The sequence below is a fragment of the Apteryx rowi genome, unplaced genomic scaffold (assembly GCF_003343035.1).
Source record: "Apteryx rowi isolate R43461 unplaced genomic scaffold, aptRow1 scaffold_189, whole genome shotgun sequence".
In the NCBI taxonomy this organism is placed as follows: Eukaryota; Metazoa; Chordata; class Aves; order Apterygiformes; family Apterygidae; genus Apteryx; species Apteryx rowi.
The window spans coordinates 1571065-1593306 of NW_020448185.1; the positions used below are offsets into that span (position 1 = coordinate 1571065).

Genomic DNA, 22242 nt, shown 5'->3' on the forward strand with positions numbered 1-22242 from the left:
ACTTAATCTTACCAGTTCCCTGAACTCTTATCTCCTCTTAACTTTTACTATAGCCTACTAATATTTACTATAGTCTATACATTTACTATAGGGGTTACTAAACCCCTTTCCACTCCATCATTCCACTCCTGACAATATTCCCTTAATAACAACATTATTTCCCATTCATAATTAAGCCACAAAGAGCTTATAACAGCACATAACAGGTTAAAAACAGTGCAAAACCAAAAACGATTTTTTTTTTTTTAGCAACTCATCCTGATGCCCTATAGTTCATGAATCTCCACAGGTTACTAAGCTTCACTGTATGCCTTAGCAGAGTTTTATTGCTCTACACAGAGTTTACAAACCTCTAACAATCAGCTGTCAGCTTTTAAACTGTTCTTTCTTCCTGGCAGCATTTTCTCAAGGTCAAACAATTTTTAAGAAAGCATACCAGAAAAGCTGTCCTTGATGATGGAAACCAAACAGACTAAATTTAGCATTTATAAAATAAGCTGGCTTTGGGGAGAGGAAGTTAAAAAATAAATTGCAAAACATTTAACTCTTCAAACACAGCTCTCACAAAATCCCTTCGTGGCTGTCATCATGCTGCCCCACCTCATTCTTCTCTGGCAGGAGAAATTTCAGGCAACATGATTTTGTTTCAACAGAGTTAAAGGAGAGCAAAAGAATAATATTAATTCTGAAAAAAACTACCCACAGTCTTAACCATGTAATTGCCACTGCTGGACTGCAATGATGAGGCTCAGCAGTGCAATCATGCAGTCTGCCGGGCAGTCAACACACAACGGTGTCTGGCCAGAACAGCTTTCAGCTCTGATTATCATGCTTGGTGGGTGCATATCTATCTTGGTGGGTGTTTGTATCTAAATAACCAAGAATATTCTGGATTACAGATTTTCAAACACTTCACAGAAAAAAGAAACACATGCTAGGTTTGAAATGACAAACAACACTTGTTATAGCAGAAATAATTTTGCTTCTAGATAAGACATAAAATATATTTGAAACTCTAATGCCACAAAAGCTGCATTCAGGTGGATTGGGTTTAAAGTTCATGTTTACCTTCTGTTTTTTTATAATTAAAATTGCATTTTTCCTAATCTTTCCTGTAGCTACGGTAGAAAGCTCACCCCCCTGAATCTCCACACTGCCTGCAATTCTGCAACTGCTTGCCATGAAGAAGATCCTCCTGTATCAGTTTTCATCCTGTCATGCCCCAGAGGAGGCACCTGCAGAGCAGGAAAAGCTGGTACCCAGCACATGGGTAAAGCAGTAGCTTAGCCGCTTCAAACAGCGCTGCAAGCTAGAGCCCAAAGAGGGCCAGCTCCTAGCCCTTTACTCAGAGTCTCTTGTGCACTGAAGGTTTTTTTTCTGTTGTTGTTGCTTTATATTACTAATCCAGGAGTTAACTCTCTTTAAAATTAAGAGAAGAGATGTATTTGAAAACACCTTCCCATCATGAGAAATTACATTCACTACACTCACACACCTCTACCCCAAAATCTCCCCATCAACCAAACCAAAAAAAATATTCTGAAACCAATCCATTTAAAGAAGAGAAGTAATACAACCTGAAAAAATGAACTAAACAACCTCTACTTCAAAAACTCTGATATCCTCCCTGAAAACATGATATGTCTGAGACTCAACTACACTCACTTTGAGATGCAGCCATCATTATTAATTTGTATGAGGGGTACACTAGTATAGAGGTGACAGGCAGCTGTGTAAAATCAGAATGGCAAACAGACAGCTGAAAACTAAAATTGAGCAAAATATTTAAAAATTTGTTTCCAAATGCAAAAGCACCAAGTGAACATGCATTTGTGTCTTTTTGCTTGAGGCTGCTGCTTCAAGCCTTCCTGGACTGACAGAACCGTTCAGTTGGGATTCATTAGACAAATGCAGGAGGTCACATTAAAGAAGAGAGCAAAACATAAGACAGCTGGATCTTTTTGCTTTTTACTGGAAGCACAAGTTAAAAAGTGGCTTATTATTAGTTTTCAAGAAATGGTTGCTCAGGGTCAAGGTGAAATCTGTGCTCCAAAGTTAAAAGAGATCCCCAAGAGATTGCACTCCCAAATAAGATTGAGTCAGACTCTATTACAACAATTCCCATTGAAGCTTTTCTAAAAAACATCAGCTGGCACTAAGCGAGACAGAGGGGAGAGTCCAGGGGTTGTTAAAATAAATAAGGGTTCACAGAAAATGCATTTATACAAATCGGAACCGATTCAACAGGAAAGACTGAGTGATACCCACTTTAAAGTACTCATGATTCACTTAATGCATCATTATCTCAGCATAATACTTGGATGTTTGATTTCAAAGTAGATATTTCCAACTCTCAATGTCTAAAAATAAAATTTCTATTTTTATTGTAGTTCTGAAGAGGCTAAAGAAACCCAGCACATGGTATGAGGTACATATGACCTTTGTTTGAAGAGTGTTTTTAAATCTATAGAACCTAGAGAAAAAGATCCAAAGTAAAACAGAGTGACTGTGAACTGGGGAGACAGAATTCAAACTGAGCATTCATAAACAGATGAAATTCAAGTTTCCAAGGCTGTAAAAATACTCTTTTAACTTCTCCTGAATAGTCACATTAAGGTATTATTGTATTGCTTGAGGAGGTATTCCACAGCTACTCAAAAAAAAAAAAAGAAAAAAAAAGTACCATATGCAGCAACCTTATGCAACAGCTCCAACTAGGAACTGGGAAACGTGCTTAGAAGGGAAAAGAGATCCCTATACAAATAGCATTAATTTTTAAACATGTTTAACAATGAGCACAAATACATTTAGCGTGAAATGACTTATTTTTAAATAATACTTTTCCAAAGACAGAGTAAGCATTAAGTTCCCCATTACTTTACTCTCTCTTCCCCAAACTGACAGAAGATTTACCAAAGGATTTCTCCGATGGCACTCAAGGAGAACAGCCGATTACTTCCTTCGAGAGCCCAAGGAACTAATCAGCCCCTGTACTATGTGGTACATGAAATGTAAAAATGATACATTTCTTGAACGTGAAACCAAATTCTCAGCATTTCAAACTCTACATGGGCCTGCCTTTTTTTTTTCTTTTTCTTTTTAAGGCAAAAGAAACTACTCCCCCTCCAGCCCTCAATCATTAACAAACTCAGAAAACTAGATGTTCAGCACGGATGTATTACTTATATGTGAGCGCTGTTACCAGTATGCTCTATCAAAGGATGAATGCGTTGAAAGAAACTAATTTATAGGTGGTGGTATAATGCTGTTCTTCAAGAGAAACAAAAATCTAACAAAGGTATGGAGCAATAGTAAGATAAGATGTTGTTTGTAATATTACTTGTTTTAAGCATAAAAAGAACATTGATAATAGATTAGTATTTCTTGTGTTAATCCAGTTTAGATTCAAGAATAATTTCTGAATAAATGGCAGATCCCCAAATAATCATTAAAGGAGAGAGGTAAAATATTATAAAAATATATCTTATTCCCTTCGATTTAGAATTATTTCTGGGATTAAAAAAATATTATTTTATGAATTCCCAAGATAATAAGAGTTCTACATATCCATTTAGCAGCCTAGTAGCTCTTCTCACAAGTTTTTCTCTCACATCTTTGGATTAATTCTTCTTTTTACTTTCAGTAAGTTATTCTTTTTTAATTTTCTTTAGTCCAATTTTTAATCAGAATCTTTCCATTTAGTTCATCTGAAAACTCTATATGCTGAAGAGTACTATGAGTTAAATGAGATTACTTATTAAATTTGAGTCCTTGACATTTACATTAGAAAATAATAAGAAAAAAAAAGTACTAAACACATCTTGGAAATTGTATATGAATTTTGTTTTGTCAATTTGGAGTACTTACTTGGCATAAGATGGAATACACCAGGAACTTTCTGAAAGTACCTATCAAACATGTTTGCTGGCAGACAGGTTCACCAAGCCAGCAAAGCTTAGAGAAACTCATTTTTGAAAAAAAAATACTCAGCAACRTTCACGTTTCTAGATGAAAATATTCAAACTATGTTTTAAGATTTATGTTTCCAAGCAAACCAACTTGAACCTAAAACAATCAATGCCTGAAGAATAATTCATAGCAAACATTTGCTAAAGATCCACAAGTTAAAACTGTGGCCACAGAGTATTCATAAATGTCTTAGTAAAGAAGAACTATGACAAATAATTCATGAAGCTTTCATTTATACCCTTTAACTATCTGCAAGCTGCCACACAGCTGCAACTGAAACTTAGTGATGTCTCCCATCAGCCTGGGAACTCAACACTCCCAAGCTGATCTTACACATCCAAGTCATTGCTCCTTGAGCAAGCAGTGCCAGATACCTCTGCAAGACTCTTTGTTTAYGCAGATAATAGGAAATGCCACTGCTTTGTTTAAACTAACATGAAAAAGGCAAACAAAACAGGGCAGCTGGATCTTTTTAATCACTCCTCATTACTCAGTCTTTTCGCATGTTCTCTCTAGTACTGAAGTACTCAGGAAATACAGTAACGTTTTACATGGAGTTATAACAATTTTTCAGCTAGCCAATAAATACATCCGGAGTGGTGGTCAAGGAGGTGCCATACGTGAAACTTGCATCTGATACATTATCCAGTACAGAGCAACTGTTTTTTTTTCTTTCTGCCTCTTTCTACATGTCTTTGTTCATCTAAATTTCCACCAAATGGATTCTTTTTCCCAAATGAACCTCATTCTTCTGTCCACCCTGCTGGATAAAGGTCTGTGATTATCTGTGATCCTCCCTGCCGTGGGGTAAACAGTGGATACAGGGTGATTTGCGGCCTGATGCCCATGCCAGTGAGGGGTGAGGCAGCGCCCAGGGCGAGGCGGAGGTCTCACCACTGGACATTGCTCTACCCAAAACGACACCTGGGGCGAGGCAGGAGTCTTGCAGCCTGGTGTTGTTGATAGGGGCAAAAGAAAAAAGGCCAGCAGCCATTGACACCCTCTGYTGAGCTCGACAAGGACCAAACATCCCACAGTGTTTGACTCAGCCCCGCCTCGCCAAGACTATAAATTCAGTGCATAAACGATCCTCCATTTYRAGGRYGAGAACACCAACCTAMGGACGGGTCAATGGGCCTGGACCTCTCTCCTTCCCAAAACAGGGACACCTTTTTGGTAAGGTTTGCGCCTCCGACAACGTCRGAYGTTACCCCRGGAAAAATACCATTGTCCAAAGCGCTTAATTATCAGTTTGAGCTCAGAAAAAGTAGAATTTGTTGCAGTAAGTGCATTTATCACTGGCAATCCTGAACCTGTTGATCTGTCGCTTTAATAAATTATTTTGTTCAACTTTGCGAAACTGATCCAGTGAAAGTCCTTTTGAGGAGGGCTCTGGCAGGCAAAGTTGATTACCAAATTATTGTTCAGCTTTGTGAACCTGACCCAGTGAAAGCCCTTTTGAGGAGGACTCTGGCAGGCAAACGTTGATTATCCCTTTCCCTCCCTTCATGTGACAGTAACACACCATCCGTAATTCTGAAGTCTACACTGATTTTTTTTCCAACCTCCCAAATGAGAATGCTTCTCAATTTTGACACACTGTTTTCTTTAGTAAAATAAATACATTAATTCTTGGGGTTCCTCACTAGAGCCTGTTACAGTTAGATCTGACTGAAATGAAGTCTTTCAGTAGTTAGTGGTAGGGGTTCACTTGAGAGAGACAAAAAAGGGTTCATTTGAACCAGCATCTTGGACCTTGAACAGACTTCCAGGAACATCTGCCCCAGAACTGGCTGTCAATTAAATGTTCCTGGAATCATTCTCTGGCACTGAGAGTCCACAGCCCGAATCCATATCACCAGAACCTCTCATTCTCCAAGATAAGGTGGCTCTATTCCCCAAATCATTAAACTAGATGCAAGAAGTTTGTCTCTAACCCTCTAAACAACTTCTCCTCTTTCCCGCTGCTTCTCTTCTTCTGGGGCCAGGCAGCACAGAGAAGGAAACTGACCTCAAAGAAGGAAGAAGAGCCTGATTGAGGAGAACAACAACAGTGGCTGGAAAAAGACCTACAGAAGCAGATAAAAACACAGAAACTGAGTCTGGAGCTTTCTGAGAAAGGAAACTGGTAGTGAAGCCCAGATAGGAAGGCTGGGCTATGACCAGCAAAGAGACCAGGGCACTGGGGGTCAGGAGAGGTGAGACTGAGCATTAAGAGATTCAAACATTTTATATTTTAAGAGAGCCATGAGGTCATCTAACATAACCTTAGAGGCAACTGGGATAAATAAGAGGTTAAGACGAGTGTGGGAAAGAAATGGTGCCCTTCTCTCTAGGTGGAGAGATGACTGGAGAGGTTGGCTGGGAAGGCTGCGGGACTTGGCTGGATGAAGGAACTGTGAGGAAGAGTGTCCACAACCCAGTCTGGAAGGGAGAAGAGGGTCACGTTTAGGGCGAACAGACAAAAGAATTTGTGCCAACTAAAGCAAAATGCCCTGCCAGTGTCTGGAATGGGACCTGAAATTGCTGAGATGAATCATTACTGTACTGTCAGCAGATATCCCTGAAAACCACTGGTGAAAACATCCTATCCCTTGGCAATATTAGTGCACAAAAAAATCATGGTAAAAGAGCATACTGTGATAGCTGCCCACTACGGGGTCTGAACAAAGTTTGCAAAAACAATCCTCATTCTAGCAATCCCCAAAGACTCGCTGCCTAATCTTTCAGGCTTACTAATGTTCTTTCAACACAGTTTTTTGGAGGGGAAGATTGCGATGGTTATTTTCGACTTTTTCCCCAAATGTGAATGCGCTCTGATATAAAACATGAATATATATATTTGACAAATTAGTTTTTAATGCATTTGGAATGCATTTTGACTCAACTCATTGACCTTTTATGTCACCATACTTACTGTTACAGAAGGAAAAAAACAAGAATAAAACCCTATGTGTGCACCTTTTTTGAGTCTTAATATATATTACAAAAGCTACAGTTAAAGGCTGAATAAAGACAGGATACGTATTACGAGATGGACACACTATTGATACAATACATGGAAGAGCAGACAAACACTCAGCTACAGACCACTTAAYACAATATTGTGGAGGTGACTGTAGAGACCTTCTTTGTTTCAGGTTTTATCCTGTAGCAATAATAAGTACCTACTGATTACTGCAAACTGATTACTTTTCAGGAATCTCTTTTATATGTGGATAATACATACTACTTCCATTTTAGAGAARGGAAAACCTGGAAGGAGAATATGAAGTGTTTTTCCAGAACTAGAATATCACTATTCAGAATCTGAACTAAAACACTGCAATACAGAATGAAAAGTTAAATGCATTCTAACCACTAAGCCATATTTATATTATCTTACTCTTTCTGATTTTTTAAAGTGTACTGAATATAAAAAGTATGGAACAAAATCCACTATTATTCACCTTAATTATTTTCATATTATAAAGTAAAGCCTACACTGCATATCTATAACAGAACTTTGATTATATGAAATTATCACATTTGAAATCTGAGACAACTGTACACACTCATATTCTTACTTCTTAATATCTTTATGTCTGGGAACAATATATATCACAGCAAGTGAACCAAAATTAACGCAGTTATATTTTAAATAGTTAATGATATCACAGTGATTTTTATTACACAGCAGAAGAAATTGGTCATTTATTTGTTTTCCTCAGAGCAGAGTAATATAGAACTAATATGATCACTATATTATTAGTCATGGATGACAACAGTGTAAATTCATTCCAGAGGTCTAATTGTTTTTAAAAAAGGAAACATCAATTTTCAAGGAAGGTTTTCATAACAGCATATTAATAATTTCTCATTTCCTAAGCTTAGCATAATGCTACTGATCAACTTCAGAATATATGACACTCTCCAAAATTAAATTTTGTTAGAGAAATTTTGACAACAAGTAATACATATAAAATACCAGATTAGACAACCAAAGCTAAACTGTAGGTAAAATGATTCTCTTGAGTCTCCTTAAGATGTATATATCTTAATTCAATGGGAAATTCTTGTATGCTCCCCACAGTGACAAGCACAACTAGGCACAAACTATTTCTCCCACTTGTCCAGAGCAAAAGTGGAAGAAATAGCAATGGAGAAAAGAACCCTTTCAGCTTGCTCCAAGATCTATTTTTCAGCAGAATGAAAATTTGTATTTAATTTTCTAGCTCTTTAGAAGATTCTGTGAAAAATCAACGTAAATTTCAGAATGGACCATCATTAAAGATACACATTGACCCATTTGATACCATTGACCCACTGCTTAGGCAGTCAAAGAACACACTTCTGTTATTTGCTGATCTTTTTGTTATTCATTTACTGATTATAACAAGCTAGTGAATTTGAAATTAATTCCCCAAAGTTTTTGGTTGACCTGAATCTCCTTTTCCTTCTTCCAACTACCCCTTTTTTCCTTTTATGACGAAATGACCTTTTGTACAAAATTCACCCATGGCTCCTTCACTAAGCTAAATAACTTGGGCTCAAGTCAGATGCCTACACCTAGGCATCCAGCGCCCTTGAGAGCTTCTGGGGTGCCCGAGAGGCCTGAGGGAGCTGGCCGTCACAGCGCGGGCCCAGGAGGATGCCTGCAGCCCCGCGGGGAGCCGGGGGGACTGTGCTCACCCACTTTGGCCGGCACAAGCCTGTGGCCAGCACCCGAGTCAAGCCCTCTGCCTAACCACTGCCCCTGCATGCCCCAGGGAAACACACACACAGGCATCTCCTGCAAACGCTGGGGGCAGAAGAAAAAGGTTGTGTTTTGCTTCCAGGTGGTGAAAATCTCATTTTTTAATAAAGAAGCAAGCACACTGCCCACCCTCGGGCGCAGTGACATACAGGTAAATGAACAGTCACACATACCTGTGTGTTAGATACAACAACACATGGCACCTGGTACTGGAAAGGGAGCACAAGTTTTGCCACATCACTGAAATCAGTCAGCCCCCATCCTGTCTGAACAAAAATAACTGTTATGGTCAAAGAAAGAAGGTCTTTAATTCTTGTGTTTACACTGTTTCTGGGCCTTTATTGCTGCATTTTTAGATACATACATAGATACATGTATTCACTCTAAGCAAGAGCCAAAGCTTACATTAAGGACCCAGAGTTAATTTTCCAAAGACTCTTCCTTACTGTTCAAGGAACACCAAGGTTTAAGATGCGAGAGTTGATCCATTCCCACATATGTGCTGCTTCGCTGTTCTGACTCAAAAAGGAGTCTYGAGTTACACTGAAAACTCATGTGCTTATTTAGTTTTTGGGGGGTATGTGGTAACTTTCGAAAGAGTAGAAATYAAATAGTTTTATTTTTCCATTAACTATCATTACCATGAACAAAAAAGTAAGATAAGCACACCAAATACATCTCTGATTAGACATATTCAAGTTTCCGCTTCTGCTGAGACACAGGCACCATTTCTCCTTTCGACGTGTAGGTCCYGTGTTTAAGCTATTTTACAATAGTGATTAGTACTGACAAGCCTTAATATATTACAGATTAAATGGGAGAATTCCCATTTAAGTTTGGGGCTTTTCCCATTGAATTAGAAAGAATATCACTATCCATAATATGCACATAAATGCATGTTATCACCTTGAAAATCTAATGCATTGAAAACTTAAAGCTGTCAACTGCAGCAGTTTTATAAATGGCTTGGTACCTCATGTAGCTTCAGTAATTCACAACTTCTGCATTCGAACAATGCAGAGGACTCTTTCTGGCAAAGAGAAGTGCATGAGCACAGCCACTATGATTTCTCCATGGTGCTAAATGGGGCAGAGCCATGTTACAACTGTGCCGATTACCTTGGGTACGCCCTTCTGAATTTCAGTGCACTAACCACTTTTGCTCCGTTTTACCTGTGATATCCTTTGCATYTACACACAAATGTACTCCTTAAGGTAATCTCATTCTGCAAATGCAATACATATTATYTCTGTTGGTTCACACAAAGCCAGCCACTCCCTCATCATCCGAAAATATTTTAGAGGCACAGCGACAGCATAAGTGAAAATCGCTATCCAATGGCACACACAGTCATTCCAGTATCATTTCACAATATGCTCCTTGCTGCTTCAGCAGCTTGTCTGGTCCATATTTTGCAACTATTATACCAGGGCAAGTCTGCTAGATGGCCATGGCAAGGAGCTCATCTTTGTGTGTAAACTGCCGTATCAGCAAAGATCAGTGGGTGTACCACTTCCCTCTCCAACCATGAACAGGCCAGATTTCCAAAGAAAGGTTGAAATAGCTATGTAAATGAGCAATTATGTAGTCAGAAAATTCTGACTACAAGAAAGGCTTCTTATAACCTCATTAGTTACAGACTAGAGGGAGTTAAGTACTTCAGATGAGATTTATGTAAAAAAAACAACAACAACAAATTAAAGCCGGCACACTGAATAGAAAATCACCTAACTTAGTCAGCACAGAAGCAATTTCTAAGAACTGTGGAATGTCTAATACCTGTCCATGCTGACACTTGGTAGCTTAGCAACTTCACAGTCTTCCACTGAAAACTCCAGAACTGGAAGCCTCTCTTAAAAACACTTAAGTCCCTTCTAAAAACAAGAATAGCAGTTGGGAGATGTGTCCTACACCCTCCTTTGCTTCACAATTTTATAGGAAAATGCTGACTATTCCTCAGTGAGGAGACACCTAACTTTATGTTTTCTGGAAGGAGGGTGTCATAAATTCTGGTCCCATTTTGCTTTAGACAATCACTAGATAAAATACATATGAAGAGTATTTCGTAAGCAGGGTTTGAGACTGCCAGTGCCTTCCTTCCTCTAACACAGCGTTCAGCAACCTCTAGCCTGTGTGCCGGAGATGGCACGCGGATAGATTGTGAATAACGTGCAGGAGAAATTAGACATTAAAACCATCTACCTCTCACAGAATCAGGATGCCATTGATTATCCATCTGGTAGTACACTTCCAGTTAAAAGAGAAAAACACTGTTGAGAACACCACTCTTGAAAATCTGCCTAGCCATATCCTAACAAATAAACTATAATCAAAATATTCTCTCTCTCCCCTGTCCAGTAAATCGTAAAGCCTGTAAAGTAGAACAGTTTCAAAAGGATGCATCAGAAGGATCCCATCACAGAAGAGCCTCATAACTGAACCTCATAAACCATAAAAAGCCTCATAAATAAAACTTTCCTTGGAAAAAAGGGATATAGATTTGAATCTCTTCAGGTGCTGGTGCAAACTGAACCCAGGTCTTCCAAATCATTAGTGGTTAAGTGATCTATGCTTCTAGGTAAAAAGAGGGTATGAACATCACCTGCTATTTCTGTATTTTAAAATACAAGGTTTCAAGGCATTTGAAACACAGTCTGAGTCAGTACAGTTAAGGTTTTAATCTCTCAACTGCTAGGTCAGATCGTCTCAACAGGAGCTGTATAGAGAACACATGTTTTACTAGTCCTAATTAGACACAGACATCACTGAGCTTCTCTGCCCTTTTAAGAGGACCACATACACATTAAAAAAAAGGTCCTAAGAAATATAATATTAAAAAAATTGAGGCATCAAAAGAATTCACAGTTCTCCAAATTTTTGTGGTCAAACAAAAGATTTAAGGTTTTAAGTTCTGAATTTTGGCACCTAAATGCCTTTAGACCTTCAGATCAGGTTAAATGCCCGTTTACTTTTGTGTGTAAAGGATCAGACCTTTTTCAAGGGAGAAAAGGAAAGTCAGAATCATACTTGTGTATGACTAGGTGTCCAAATGACTAGCTGAACTGGACATCATTTAGAATGACAGCAGTGCTGCGAAAAGCCTGCTTATAATCCCATTACAAGATTTTAATAGAATGACTCACAGTTAATATAAACCCAGGTGGTCCTCAAAGACAGATGATGTACTTCATCGTATCACATGATAACAAGAACTTCGATATACAAGAGCCTATTCTTCAACTGCATTTCTGAGGAATCTGTTAAACTTCATACCCAATGATTATACAGCTTAGACAGCAATTTATATTCAACTAATAACTAATCTAGTCCCTGCATAGAATATAATTGATAGCTTTATTGCTTTATTATCCTGGAATGTAATGACAGACTTTATCACCTTTTTTTTTTTCCTTCCTTCCTTCCTTCCTTTCTTTTTAAAAATGGAATTCCTATGTGGAAGGCAAATAACAGTTATACTTTACTGTCTGTGACAGATATTGCAATTTTATTAAATTCAAAGTAAGTTGGCAATCATACTGAAAGGTCATCACTTGTACTTTACAAAGCTGGCTGAAGTAGCCTAAGGACTAAATACAGCAGCTATGCTATGTGGATGGAATACAACAAGGTCAGGGCCAATACTCCAGTAAACTAAGGGAAGCAGATCTTGCCTCTTGATTTCTAATTTTGCTACGGAAGAATGTACTGTTTTCTAAAATTTGCTTACTTAGTTTTACAGTTCAATATGTGTTCAACATAACATTAGATGGGGATGTTACTCTTGCTGCTGCTGCGGGTCAGCCCAGGTAGCAGCAGCCCCGTGGGATGCAGTCATTGCTTAGAGAGACCAGGGCAGCTGCTGAACCAATTAATGACTCTTCTTTGGAGGGAACAGTTTTTCAGATGGCCAAGTAAGCCACTTTACCAATTGATCCACTCTGACTATTAAAAACATGTACCAACAGTACATCTAGGGCCATCTGACTGCCAAAAAGATTACTGAATGTGAGAATTTATCTGGGGAATTGTCAGACTATTGATTCATATCCAGCATTTCAAAAGAATATTTGTTTAGACCAAAATTTGCAGACTGTGTCCTACTTCAGGCATCAATGCTGTTTCAAAATTCTGGCCTCCGTGTGGTAAAATATGGAAGATTAAGAAGCCTTAATATGAAGCAACAACCATACTTTTTATAGTATTATGTAAGATATAAATTTAGGAGAAATGAGAAATTTGGCAAGTCAAATATAATTCATGCTTTGGTTTCAGCTTACCTGTCACAAAAGATTTCACAGTATACAGAACAATATTAACGCATATGATACAGTTGATCATGGAAATATTGATTACAGACAGAAAGCATGACATTTGAAATCACATCTTCATTACATTCTGAAGTAACATCATACCATCACAGAGGGATATGTTTATCATTTTGAGACTAAGCCAGTTGTCTCTGGAAAATGAGTTTACTCTATAAATCTTTAAAGATACAGAAATACAACTTATGAAAAGAATGCAGAACTTGCAATAGCAGTGTATATCATAACAACAACAACGTTAACTGGTTCTTGGTAAGGTATCTCTAAATTCATATTAATTTCATTAAGCCTCTCCTGCTTGAAAGATTGTGAATGATGTGAGAATTTTTTTCCAGTATTCCCCTAACAGATTAGCTTTGTCCAGTGAAAGAACTAGTTCACAGCTCTTCTCAAWCAAGCAGTCAAATCCTCCCGCAGGACAGACGTTTGAGCATCCTGTCTTGAAACTTTTAGGTAAGGCAAAAGGCCAAATCCTTGGTATATAAAATATTAAGAAGTTGGCCAATCATTGCCCCCACCACTATCCCCCATATATTTCTGGTGACGTACTAGCACCGCATGTAAAATTGAAGGAAGAAGAAAAAAGCCACAAAATAAGTGAGAAACAAAACACACACACAGAGGTCAACCCATTTAGTTAACCTTAGAGTTATTCCTAAAGGGTCTATGAAGGATAAATAGGAAAAGGAAGCACTTTGTGAGCAGGCTGAAGTTAACCCACACAGTCTTGCATTTCCACTGCACAGGTATGTATACAAAGAGAGAGGAAGAGGGAGAGAGAACATCACTGGGCTACATGATCTCAAAACCTCGGCTAGCCTTAAACTTTATTTCTTCAAACAAAAAAATATATTTAAATAAATGTACTTCTTAACCAGAATACAATTGTTTAAAAAGCAGAATTTATCATGTTTAGAATGTCACAGTATGATACATGTGATATTTTACTGATATCAATTACTAAACCTAGACAAAAAACCCTCTCCCTTAATAGATAGTTATTTTATGAAATCTAAGAGCCACTTAATTATCAAATATTATTCTACTTATAGGTCAGCATGCCTCTGGAATCTTGCTATGAGTCTTGAGAGCTGTCTTTCAGTTAACTTAAACTTGAATGATGTATCACCAAATAAACTAGATAAAATACTGCATCTGCAGCCAATGAACAAAAATAGATTACACACATTAAAAAACAATAAAATTCAGAAAATTTACTGACCGAGAAAGGGGTGCAACTGTCAAGATATTTTTATTATGAAAATAAAGCCACAAAAACTGTGTTAGACTTAAGCAGTCCTTACGGATATTTTAAGAAAGTGTATTTTAAGTATTCTAAAAAAGCATTGAGATATACCATCATAYAGTTCTGCCACAAACAGGTTGTAAGTAGGGATAGTAGTCTTCTCCACTCCTGTATTTAGATGCCTACAGCACAAATGTCTACATGTGAACTAGGAGTCTAATTTTCCATTATACTCAATACAGTCAACAGAATCTAGAGAGCTACTCAGCTGAGCTGAGCTGAGCTGAGCTGTTGTCTCCTTCAGGATGAAAAGGACAACACTCCAGACCCCAAAGCTTACCTGAAGATTAAAAAGTGATTTCCAGCAAGGTAGACATGACCTGTGAGGTTGTAAAAGTAAAGAGAGATGCTGCATCTTTGTGGCAGTGCTACATGGAAGGGGGAGAAACTATGGCCTAGATCCCTCAGCCTGTCTTTCTGACTTTCTCTCTCTCTCTCTCTCTGATAACATGAAATTTAAGGCAGCTGGACTCCAAGACAAGCTTATGCTGTATCAGCCAAAATTAAAATAGCAAAAATTCCAATCAAGACTTACAAGCAGCCAGTGCCCACATACAGGATTGATGCAGGAAGACATTCTAGTTATTAACCAGATTTAAATACTGGCCTATATACAACCACACTGAAATGAGCTAAAACTAAGGCGACAAAACACACCACAGAGACGTTTTCTAATATTCTACTTAMGCAATGAAAGAAGGCTATTCTTGCCATAGTTAGGACTTAAAATGGATAAAAAAGAATTCAAGTAGGGAGCTGTACACTCAGTTCTTTCTAATTTATAATTGGGAACTTCCAAGTTGCAAAATGGATAAGTAATGAAAAAGGGAGGCAAAGTACCTCAATAAAAGTGATAGTCTTATTCAGAAATTCAGGTTGATTTCCTCAATCTACCAATGTCTCCTATGTTTTGTCCAGATTAACCTTTGGCCAAAGACATACAGTCAGAATATGGCTGAAGTAAAAAGATAAAGAGTACAGCAGGAAGCAGAAATAGGACAACATTAATCATCTAAAGTCAAATAGAACCAGAGCATGTTCCCGAAATTATTTTTTTCTTCCTTTTTAACAAGGCACTATTTAGACGCTTTTACAGGGCACTAGAGTTAGAGGACGTCAAGAATACTGAACTTTAGCTTTAACTTAGTTTTCCCAGGAAGAATATTAATGCCTTTAGGGCAACCAAGAGAATGGCAGGTATTAAGAATATTTATTCACAGAAACTTGTGAAGTAGTTCAATTTATTCTTAACAGAAAGCCCTGAAATGACCAACACAATGAAAATATCTATATAGTAATGAATGACTGATAAAATGGAGTAATATTTATTGTTTGGATTAATGATAGTGATACATTTTAAAACAGGAGAATTAACAATATAGGAGATTCAGAAAAAGCRAGTACTACACATATAAATGGCTGTCTACTGTGTTTTATGGTGTATCATAAAATTACTGGAAATTAAAATATTTGAGTATAAATAAATGGAATTCCCAATGTAATCCAAYAGATTTTGTGGTTTAGATGCTATTACTATACACATAAAACAAACAGAAAGATAATAAAAACAACACTTGTGCTGTTGCAAAATGGTGTGGGTGGCTAATGCAACTAGTTGGGAAGGTGTGACTAAGTTCAGTATGAAACTGAGTTCAATTTACTGAATCAGTTCATTTATTGAATAGCAATTTCTTATAAAGTAGATTATAAACATGAAAAACAAATTTTGTTTTCCATTGATAATGAATAAATTCAACTGATTTCCAAGGATGATGAGGTATAACTTTTTGTTTGTTTGCTTAAACTGAAAAGATTACTACTAATGTAAGTATGGGTATTAACATGAGAACGGCAGAACTGTCCTCACATATTCATAATGTTTTGGACAGTTGGAAGACTGTCACTAAGCTCCAGGAATAACTAACTCCATCAATGGTTAACTCTCTCCCACACCATCTGCTTAGAGAACAGTCAGAAAGGTGGTAAACGTTTAACACGGAGGAAATTGATGACTAAGTATGTGGCAGCTGCAGTCAGTACAGCACTTATTTTTGGGTGATGAATCACCACTTTCATTCCAGCCTTACAGTGCTGGCACATTCACTTTGCACAAAACCTCTTCTCCAGATGGCATTGGTGACCAGGCAGCTAACACCTCTCTTGGTAGAGCCATGTCTAGAGACTATTTTGGACAAACTGGAAAATCTTACGGCATAAGGTGACTGCATGCAATGCCACTTATGGTCACTGACCAGCCACGCTAAGCTGTTACAATACTCTGAATACAGTTTGGGGCTATATGTCTGCAGATCTCAAAGACTGTGTTTATAGTCAATCACCTTTTCCATTTCACAGATGGYGAAATTAAATCAAAGATCAATGGGATTCAATGAAGCCATGCAAGGTGTCAATGACCGAGCCCCGAGTGGAAGCGAGACCTACTCCCTCGCAGTCCAGTTCTGTTACACTGTCACACCACAACAATAATATTTCAAGCTGTGTCAAAATCTTGAATGAACTTGCAAAAATTGGAAGCAACATTGGATAAGCAAAAATTGGGGAAAAAAATTGTCTAAGCAATATTTTGACGTACTCAGTTGAACCTCTGCAGTTCAGCTTTTAGCATGGGAGACTGGGATGAGAGCCAGGAGACGTACCTGATTTCGTGATGGGYTAGGGCTTTCACTCTGACTACTGTCAAAATCCACCAACACAACAGCAGGGCAATGCAGCTTTATGGAAATACGATGGAAGTGCTCTTTAATGGGGGGGTTTTCAAGATCTATTTCCCCTTCTCCTCTTCACCTCTTATTCAAAATTTGGGATTAGTTCAAGGTCAAACGTAGTTTCTACTACTTCCTCATCATCTCTTGAACATAGATTTTTACTGTAGCAGTGCTCACAGTTTCAGTATGGGTATGTATGAGTAGCTACTTTCTATAGCATTTTGGCTGTGTTACAAATGACATCACAATAACATAACGACAGATCCACTGACATTTTGTCTCAACCTTAGAGCTGTGACAAAGTCAAGGAATGGATCCTACGTGCTTCAGGGTAGTTAAAGGGTCAGAACTGTACTTCTGGCTTAGCGTTAACTTTAGTAGAAACAAGAATCCCATACAAGCTCAGTAGAGTATTTCCCTTTGCCACCACAAAAAAGGCATCTCGTATTTCACACATCTTCTTTGGTATTGCCTACAGTACCAACTGAGTGATAATACCTTTTGCGTTCTACCTTTAGACTTGGCACTAACAAGGCTTTAAAACAAACTCAGCTGTAAGAATGCATCTGTCTATAGTGACAATCCATCCCAAATCCATTCATTTGGGACTGCACAAGAATAGTGGAATAATAAAGGTATAGCTATATAACTACATATATGTAATTATAATACATACATTATGAACACACAGACACACATATAATCAAGACATATATTATCCTATAAGGACATAATACATTTTTTGAGATCAGGGCTATTCTTTGCATGACATAGTTTCTACTCACTGACCTGCAGAATAGCTGAAAAATAAGCGTAAGACATTGACTGCACTTTAGTTACCTCTTTTTCTTTTTGTTTACTCCCCTTGCAAATTCTTCAGCAAATAAAAAGGAAAACTGGTTCTTCCCTTTTAGCCATTCAGTTTTTATTAAGATCCCCTCAAAATCCTAATGAACATTTTAGTTTTACAATTTCCAATTCATTTCTATTTATTACAGCTGATTTTCAATCACAGCAACCATAATATTGCCCCTTAAAAGATCCAAAGAAAACAGGGAAAATTCTAATGAAAACAACTGTATTTTCCATTAGATTTCAAGCAGTGCTTACGAATTTATGCCTTGGGGCCAACCATTAAAATCCCTCTATCAGCTTTGGCTTTTTAGGTTTTTTTACCTTTTCCAGAAATTCAGAAGTCACTTGTGTCATTCAGCAATAAATATTCTTACAGTATATATACAACATGTTGTTGTCACTAATGCCCAGAAAAAGACGCCTAATATGCAGTGCATACACACTTGTTGCTTCTAACTTGCAATACATCAGTATGTAAAACAGATATAAAGACATAAAGCTATTTCTACTCCTCATTTTCATTGCCACCTTTGGAGCAGAACTGAAATTGAACATTTGTAATTCATATATTATTTAAAGGATATCACAGCATTGTGTCATATATCACTCCTCTGTAAAGCAATAAGGTCTACTYAGTAGTCTGTTTTCCAATGGTAATGAATCTGAATTTAAGTTCTATTCTTATTTCAATTTATCATACATAACACTAGTAATTTTTTTTTTTAAACTTAAAAATATGTTCTCCATGATGCTATCAGATACACTGATGTTTTTAGCATGGCTAATATTGAAGATCTTCATTGCAAAGACAAAATACAAAATAAAAACAATCAAGTGCAAACAATTGTTTCAATAAAATATTATCACTTTCCAAAATAAGACTTTGAGCAATCATTTCTCTTCCCCTATATTATTGTTAGCTCAAGACAGTTACAAATAAAGTTTCTGTATGGTGATCTATTAAGAACCCTTAACAAGACTCAGCAGTGTTGTATATAAATTAATCCATATAGGAGATTTTAGTAGCATGCACAAGAATTGAAATAAAAGTTTGCAGAAACTGTTTTCTAAGTTTATACTCTAAGRTAATCTTTTTAATAGGACATTTAAATAAAGATGGGGGATTTCAGAAAGGATTCTCTCTCTGCTATAAAATATACTCTCTCAAAATTTCTATAGAAACATTAAAACCCTTTTTAAATGCTATTAGACTATCATTACTAGTATCGTTTGCAACACCTGCGCCCACATCTATGAAACTCCTTCAAGGCCTTTGCCACCACATCTGAAGGTGTTTAACACGCTCCATCCTGAGCTAGAGATTCTCAAAGAAAGAGAGGGACCAAGGCTACTGCTGGAGAAATATAAAGGTTGTTTTTACGAATTAACTACATCTGTGACTACATACACGTCTTCAATAACCTGAAAGCACTGAAGTCCAGATCTACGTACCCTGTTAGGTGCCTAAATTCCCTTTATTTAACTGGAAATTAGAGACCTAAGTGCTGTGGTAGATTTGGAATAAAGTCTGCTTGCTACAAAGGAGAGATTTACCTTCAAGTCCTATCCATGTGTCTTTCTGCTACTTCCCACTCTTTCTTTACTATGTATATCTCCGTTGCTATTGTAAAACTGAAGGTGATCATTTCTCAAACGACCTGTCAAACAACTGCTGCTACACTATAGCTGGTTAATCAAATGCATCCCTTTTGAAATGTACATGCTGGTACTTTATCTGCCACTTCAGATTAGCAGCTCCAAAAATTCAGGTCCATTTGCAAACCACAATCTGTCACAATTCATTATCACATGACACTTGGTCAGCAAGCAGATTGTAAATTAACATTTCCATCTTCTGTTGTAGCCTTTTTGTCATAGTAATTACAACAAAATCTCTTTAATCAGCAGAGTCATAAAATAACCAAGACGGATGCCTTTTATTTGAAGAAGACCTTGTGATACACATTATGCCACCAGCTGCAAAGGGAGAAATCAGGGTTTACTAAGGTAGCAAAGCAGGAATCTTTCTCACACTCAGGCAAGGGCTAGCTATGCAAGGTCCTTACTGATGCAGTGCTTTTTACTGCTATTAAACTGAAACGAACAAACAAAAACACACTTCAGATCTTCTCGGATATTTTGATTTTAAATTATTTTAGTAAAATGATCTCTCTAAAATGTGTGCAGATCACCTAAACCAAGAAAGACATGCTCCTGTAATATCATTTCGACAGTGTTCAAGGCTGCCTTTTCAACAGGGCTTATAATTAAGAATGCTTTTGATGGCGAAATTGGGCCTTTGCTGTTAATCAAAGGACCAAAGACACCCCTCAGCATGCATAATTCTGCACCTCTTTGTTTCAGGGAAATCTTGACAGGAAAATAATGGTTCCTTCCATTTCTTTCTTCTCTGTCAGTTAACTAGGGAAGGTTATTCTGCTTGAGTCTCCCAACTGCTACAGCATAAATTACTGAGGGAAAAAGAGTCAGACACACATACTTCCCAGGCAACATTTTGCATATGATTTGTACTGCGGATGAGTTAAGTGACCTGGGCTAAATGACATTTGTTAGAACCTGTGCATATGGCCCAGACTGAATTCAGTGACTGCATAAGGTTTAAGGAAAYTTTAGTTAGGGAAAACTGTCCCCCCAAACCAAGCCCCCATTTTCCATTCTTCCGATTTCCCCAAATATGATCTCATTGCAGATCCAGCTAACCTCGAGCACATCACTGCCAAGATTTTTCAAAGGCTTGAAAGACCTGAAATCAAAGAATAATATATTTTCGAAAAGCTTCTATGCTGAAACGAGGTCCATCTTAGATAAGTGTTCAAAGGTTACCCACTGCCTGCATTTCCAGGGAAAAGTCTTTAGGTCTATAGGACACAACTTGTCTCACATCTTATACAGCTCGTCTGTCCTCTGGGCACAGAATTTGATAACAGGGTAAAAAAATTAAAAATATTATGTACACAAAACAATAATGGGGGATATGTGCATAAACAGAAATCTAAGAAGTTTTATGTAGTCTCAGTCTTCAAGACAGGTCAAACAGTTACTGATGCCATTTTTCAGTGTTTTGAYCCTGTCATTGATTTATCCCCCAAAGACGGATATTGAAATCACAGCAGCTAAAGAGCTAAACGAAAAGAGCTCTCAGAAAAAAACCATGGTGGTTTACAAAAACTTCTTACACTTTCAAATTTCTTTAATCATTCTTCTTACAATATGTAAGTTCAAGAAAATACATCCAGAGTTTTCCTAAAATTTATCAAACTAACATGTGACAGGCATCCTAGGGCAAACTCTACCATGGGATAACTGCTTCTGCGTTGCTTCCTTGATGATTTTGGCCAAATAGGCTTGTACCAGATATGGGCCTTTCCTCAACTTCGCTATATCCCCTCTGYGCCACATCCATAGGCTACATTTCTTCCCTCGTGCAGGACATTCATAATTCAATGAATTTACAGTTTTAGTAGGAAAGGATCCATTTTAGGAAAATGCCAACATGAATTTTACATTAGTTTGCTCCTTTGGGTATTCCAGTGTTCTTCAAAGAGAAAGCGTCAGTAATTAATGCAGGTCTGGAGTAGCTGCACATGTTCACACATTCTTCCCAAAAGGTTAGCCCGCACATGTGTTGTCTAGTAAAGTATGTTTCTCAGCAAAGGCCTTAGAAGCACTAGGACCACAGTTCTCTAGTAAGTAATTCATTTTTATGTAATAATTTAGAGCTCCTTCTGCTGGGAGAAGCACTGTCTTTATTTTTTATTGTTCATACGGAACCTGATCTAATCTAAATATCTTGTTTCATGACATAGCCTATTTTATTGGCATTATAGTTCTTCTATACTATCCAACTTGATATCAAAAGCCTAATTAAAAAGTTCCAGAAATAACTGCCATATTTAATTTGTTTTGAGGAAAGGTACACAAGGTTTCTGGAGAAAACATCATTCCAGTCTACCTGCCAGAGGCAGGTAAAAATGGTGTGAACAACAGCTGTTTCTTTCTGGTTCGCAGTTAAAGAGAGGCTGGAGTCTACATTCACAGGAGATGCCACAGAAAGACACCTGGAGACACAATGATCACAGAGAAGAAAGAGACACAGAGATAACTGGTAATGTCATACACATTGTTGAAAACAGCAGCTAAATGCTGTTCTGTCAAGCATGGTCATGTTGCTCTTAAAGCAAACTTGAGGACAGTTCTGAAGCATGACAGAGTATTACAAAATATCTTAGAGGACTGCATCTCATCTTATTTTTAGTTTTAAATTAGATTAGCCTGATAAAGAAGTGTCCCTAAAGGCCATTCCCA

General features: G+C 37.5%; 1 protein-coding gene across 1 annotated transcript in view; it reads right to left on the reverse strand.

Annotated features, from left to right (window-relative positions):
- KLF12 (Kruppel like factor 12) overlaps nucleotides 1-22242 on the reverse strand; it is a 152050-nt gene that overhangs the window by 96486 nt on the left and 33322 nt on the right. Inside the window, exon 3 of the mRNA XM_026061967.1 lies at nucleotides 8878-8970. Within this exon, the coding sequence (XP_025917752.1) occupies nucleotides 8878-8970 (93 nt within the window). The remainder of the gene's footprint in view (nucleotides 1-8877; nucleotides 8971-22242) is intronic.